Consider the following 6,000-nt stretch of genomic DNA (forward strand, 5'->3'; position numbering starts at 1 on the left):
CATAGAAGTCAATGGGAAGAATAGGATAGGCAGAAGAGTATAGGAGGGGAACAGAATGGAACCAGCTGCTTTTCTGACTTATATTGAATTTTTTAGGAATCTCAAAATCAAGCAAATTTGATCCACCACCTGGCCCCTCTTTGGAAGACAATACTCTGGTCCCTGTGGCAAACGGTGAATCCTCTGAATCAGAATACTTCTCCTGCTATTCCTCCTTGAGTCATCTGTCTTCTGCAGGTAAGGGGCAAGGAAAGGCATGCAAAGTCAAGAAGATTAGGGCAGTGGGAGCCTGAACAGACTGGTAGACACCCAGCTAAGCATCTCTCAGCTAGTGGGAGAAAGGTACACATCAGACCCAGTTATAATCTTATCCTCATCTGTTACTTGGGAATCCGAGTCTCTTGTTTTTGTATCCTCACTAGGAACTGAATACAAACAGTTTTCATGGGGGAGCCTGGGTGGCTCAGATGTTTAGCGCCACCTTCAGCCCGGGGCCTGATCCTCCAGACCTGGGATCCAGTGCCTTGGTGGGCTCCCTGCATGGAGCCTGCTTCTCTCTCTGCCTGTCTCTCTCTCTCTCTCTCTCTCTCTCTCTCTCTCTCCCTCTGTCTCTCATGAATAAATAAGTAAATAATCTAAAAAAACAAAAACAAAAAACAAAAGGAACACAAACAGTTTTCACTATCAGACGTTAGAGAGAAAGTCCGTGCATTCATTTTGGGAAAATATCATTTATTGAGGGATGTATCCAGAATTGCTGTATGTCAGTTAAACCTACAAGCAAAGAATTAATGTAAAATTAAACCAAAGATTTCAGTACTCTAGTAATTTCTCACTGAAGAAATGTAAAAGAGCTCTGAATCGTTAGTCATCCATGTAAAAGAGTCTTATAGGTAATGACTTACGGAACATGAGCTCCCCATGCAAAACTACAAAACACATAATCTAAAGTAGATTCTGCAAACACAATGAACACTAAGATTTAGCTTCAAAGAAAATCATTTACTTGAACAATAGGAATGGTAAATAAGAATGTTTACAGTTATTAAACATGTAAAAACATAAAACACTATCAATAAAAAGATTTAAAAAACCAAGTTTTAGAAATGAGAAATCATGTTCTAGAAATCATAAGAAATGTGGATGAGTTAAACATCACATTTGTCAGAGGAAAAGAACATTTGTGACCTGAAGGCTAGAGCCATGCTAGAGCCGGGAATTACTTACAAATATAAATCAGAGTGATCAATACATTGGCAATACAAAAAAAAGGATTAAGATAAATGAGGATAAAATGTGAAAGTATGACATATCAAACTAATGATTGTTTAGAATAAAAACAGAGAACGTAAGACAGATAAAGAAGTAATTGCCAAGATTTTTTTTTTTTCAGAACTCTGGAAGATACAAACCCTTAGAATCAGGAAACATTATTAGGAAGCTCGTTACAGAAATGGCAAAAATAAATCCCCACTAAACTAAGGACACTAAAGCCAATATTCAGAACCTCAATAACAAAGATGTTAAAGCAACTGGGGAGAAGCACACAGTCTTTCAAAAGAATGGTGATCTGTCAGACAGTGACCATATCCACAGCAATTATCTAATAACAATATAACATAATGTGCTGGATGAAAAGAACAGTCACATCATAAAGAAAAGAAGGGTGAAAAAAAGACAGGTTTCAGATAAAAAAGTAGAAAACATAAAAGATAAAAAATTTGAAAACACAGAACGTATTTGGAAAGATGAAATGGAAGCCAGGAACGGAAGGTGAGCTGAGAAGTCTGTGATTGAATGCCAGTAGGTTTTGATGATTTCCACACCCAAACCAGGAATCACTGATTCGCAGATAATCCACCAAACAGATGTAACTGAAGTACTGGATGACAGTCACATACAACTTGACTGGGAGCTCAAGTATTCTAAGCTCCTTATTTTGCACAAAGAATGGGTGGCACCATTGACTCAAATAAACAACTCTATGCTCAGAAAAGAAAGGAAATCAGGTAAATAGAGCCTGCCCATTTGTAAAGCCCCTAGTCAGTCCAGAGTATGTGGAGCATTTATTATCATCTACCGAAGGCTTTAACAATTTACCGCAAACAGTGGATTAAGGACAACAAAAATGTATTCTCTTATGGTTCTAGAGGTCAGAAGTCTAAAATACGGCATATGGACCGCTCATCTAATCCCAAATAATGTTCCCATCTCAGGGTCCTTAATCTAATAATATCTGCAAAGTCCCTTGGGCCTTAAAGGTAACATTATGGACTCTGCAGATAGGATATGGGCATCTTTTGATGAAATGCGTGAGACACAGTCACGTATGTAGTCAGGGAAACAAATACTAAAATATAGGACTGTACACTGTGATGACACAATTTCAAGACACACCGCAGCGACCTCAATAAAGACAATGTACATATATTATATCCAGCTAGCCATGAGCACTTGGGAAAAAGTAAAAATGGTCGAATATTTCTATTTTGGAGCTTTGGCCAGAAAAGAGACTATACTATCCCTGAGTGTCTGACACAGAGTAAGCAATCCAAGTGCACTGAATATATGAAACACTAGATATATCTTTTAATTCTAATTCAATTTACAGAAATCTTAAAGAAGCAAAAGGATACTCCACAGCCTGGTGAGAGTACCTCACAGGAAGAACACAGTGCCGTTGTCTCAAGTGACCTCCCCTGTGCCTCTGACAATAAGAATACGGGTAAGTCGAGATGTCTGAACTGGAGGTGGGTAGTGGCAAAGGGAGATGTAAGCATGGCTGAGGTCCAGCTGAGCATTTCTATTTACAGACTCATAGATGAGAGATATAAAGTGATCCAGCCCATGTCCAGATGAGAGGGATAACACAAGGTCTTTTTTCTCCAGGAGATGTTCATTGCATCTATATAAAACAAAGCCTGGAGATTCGAGGGGAATCTCAGAGAGGACAAATATCCATAAGTGCAGGGCCATGTTTGCAAAGGTGGAGTCTAAAGAAATGTCAGATCTCTCTGAGAAATGGAAATATAAACTCAGTCTGAACCTGAGAAGATGAATTCTGTTGGTCATAATGTGGGCAAATCTCTGACAGCTGGTGTGAAATGGGCCAGCAAAGAACAGATAGGGCATCCAAGAAGGAACCAGTAGATTTTGCTTTTTCGCTAAGAGAGGACTGAACTCCTTAGCATATGTCCTTTCATGGGGGAAGAAGGGGCAGAGATTGGAAAGAGACCCTTCGATTCTTCTCCAACAACCTCCTAACCCTCATGAGCACACAGGAATATTTATTCCAACACTCTACTAGGCTTAGCACAAAGTCCTCTCACAGTTACCCCTATTGACACTTGTCTCTTCATTTCCCATTCTCTGGTCCCATTCTTTCTTTCTTTTCTTTTTCTTTTCTTTTTCTTTTTTTAAGGATCTTAATCATTTATTCACAAGAAACACATATAGAGAGAGGCAGAGACATAAGCAGAGGGAGGAGCAGGCTCCCTCAGGGAGCCCAACGTGGAACTCAATCCCAGGAAGCCAGGCTCATGCCCGAGCCAAAGGCAGGTGCTCAACCACTGAGCCACCCAGGCATCCCTCTGCTCCCATTTCCTTATACTCTCAGACAGACTCATAAATTCAGATCCTCACATCTTGAACCTTCACAACTCATTTTGCAGCATATGTATTCCTCAAGTTTGCCTTCTCTAATGACATTCCTTAGATACTATCATCTCAAACTCACACAAATAATCTCACTCTTGTAGAACTTCATATTTCACATTAACAGTGAACAAAGCCACACAATCATATAACATCGTGTAAAACTCCTCTGTCCCAGGTCGCTTAGGCCCCTCAGGTAATTCCACAATCTAGGACCTCGCGTGAGGTCTTGCCTCTATCCTTGCCTCTATCCTAGCACTTTCACAATCTCAACAGATCTCACAAAATTACCCAGGTCCATATCTCTCCATAAATCAAATAGACAGTATGTCACAACTTGAACCTCAGTAGTACATGACACCCAGATCACTCATACCACCTTTACATATACGGGATTATGCAGTACCATCCGCTAATATATGATGCTCATGCTACCTTTACGTAGAATGGCCATGGCACCCATACGCCTCCTAATAAAATTGTTGAAGAAACATGACAGACACGTACACAATCAGACAGTACTCACCGAACACGGTACACATACTACGTCTCTAAAAAATAATCCACCCCCCACTGACTTGTCTCATGCCTATAACATGACCTACCAGATACTCTCCAGCGACCTAAGAGACAAAGTAGGTGCATTTTGTGATGTTAAATTTGGGTACAAGCTTAAATAAACTTTTTAAACATAGGAAGAGACTTAATATGTTTGAGTTATTTTATCAGGAACAGAAATTTACCTATTTACTGAAAGTTGAGTTTGCAAATGTAGATTAAGAGGAAGAACAACTAACTGGCGATTTTCGGGATGTGTTGAAGTTCATGATAGAGGTAAAACCCGATCCCAGAAATATACATATTTTACTAGGAAAACAATCAACAACTTAGAATTTAGCTGTTAATTGGGAAAGTTTAGTGTAGGCTTATGAGTATGGTAAGTATAGAGGCAAAAGCTGATCAGAAAAATGTGTGTGGAACATGAAGATGACACCACTAACTAGGCCAAGTGACAGCTGAGTCATTTGGCCAGTCCGTAGCTCCTGACAGGGGAGCTGTGCCCGTTGCTGGGAAGTGCCGTCTGGAGTCAGCTTTGGGGATCCTCCTGGAGTCTCCAGTCCTGCAGAGCTGTGCAGCAGAGCCCTCAGGTGAGGTCCCTGGAGCACAGGAGCAGATATGTGGAAGAGGAGGCCAACAGATCGCAGTCTGTCATTCCTCCCGTAAATCCTAACCCTCCCCGGAGGCACAGGACCTCGGTATCATAAACCACAGGTGGCAGACTGAAGACCTGTACTGACATACCTGCTCTGCATTTATTCTTGTGGTAAATGGGAGTAGTAATAACAAATAATATGGGCACCTTACCATGTGCCAGGCAAGAATTTGAGCCTCTGATCAACTGCAGGAAACAACCTAGGGCTCTCATGCTCTCTTAGGTAACCAGACATTTCATTCCAGCAAATATTTTAGGTACCTAGATTTTAGACCTTTGGATAGAAGCCAGACTATAATCTTCCTGGGAACAAGTGCTGTGTGTGTTATTATACATGGTATTTCTCGAATGTTTAATGGAGGCAAAGATATCATCTCTCTGATTGTCCTTCTCTTTCCCAGAAGTCTTAAACACAGATGAAGACATTCTACTTTCTGGACCCTCTGGGTTGGCCCAAGGCCACAGCCAGAGGGCAGAAGTTTCAGACTCAGAATATATTTCCCGTATCTCTCCTGCAGACAAGCTCTTTGACAGAGGTAATATGGTGGGAGTGGAGGGGCTGGGGGGAAATCAGGCAGAGAGGTGAGGCAGCATGTTAGCCAAAAATTAGAATTACGAGCCTATGCGCCGCAATGCCATAAAGGACCCCTTCTCACGAGGACTGTCCAAGGTCTTATTCCTAATTAATAAGCAGAAATGTACCAGGGATGCCTCCCTGTCTTCTTTGGAATAAGCTCTTAAAAGATCTGAATGAGAAGATAAAATATCTAAGAGAAATGTGGAAATATATTTTGGAAAGGAAGTTTGGGCCATGACCGTGAAGTCTTAATTTGAACATTTCCAGCACCAGGGTTCCCCGGGAACCTTGAAAATTCATTTTACCTGCATTTGTACATTATATATCTATCTTTTTTAAAGATTATATTTATTTTTTAATGAGAGGCACAGAGAGAGAGAGAGAGAGAGAGAGAGAGAGAGAGAGAGACAGGCAGAGGGAGAAGCAGGCTCCATTCAGGGAGCCTGTAGTCGGACTGGATCCTGGGTCTCCAGGAACACACCCCCAGCTAAAGGTGGCCCTAAACCACTGAGCCACTGGGGCTGCCCTCTATCTATCTATATATCTATCTATCTAT

At 41.1% G+C, this 6,000-nt stretch overlaps 1 protein-coding gene across 1 annotated transcript in view; it reads left to right on the forward strand.

The window, feature by feature from the left end:
• The window catches only part of LOC119879069 (trinucleotide repeat-containing gene 18 protein-like), a gene marked incomplete at its 5' end in the record, with an annotated part of 29,422 nt that extends 23,846 nt beyond the window's left edge, over nt 1-5,576 (forward strand). The window contains 3 exons of the mRNA XM_038589528.1: nt 97-237; nt 2,612-2,725; nt 5,269-5,576. Coding sequence (XP_038445456.1) covers nt 97-237; nt 2,612-2,725; nt 5,269-5,453 — 440 coding nt within the window. The remainder of the gene's footprint in view (nt 1-96; nt 238-2,611; nt 2,726-5,268) is intronic.
• Between the last annotated feature and the right edge of the window lie 424 nt (nt 5,577-6,000).

This window comes from Canis lupus, unplaced genomic scaffold, assembly GCF_011100685.1.
Source record: "Canis lupus familiaris isolate Mischka breed German Shepherd unplaced genomic scaffold, alternate assembly UU_Cfam_GSD_1.0 chrUn_S2261H2461, whole genome shotgun sequence".
NCBI classification, from domain to species: domain Eukaryota; kingdom Metazoa; phylum Chordata; class Mammalia; order Carnivora; family Canidae; genus Canis; species Canis lupus.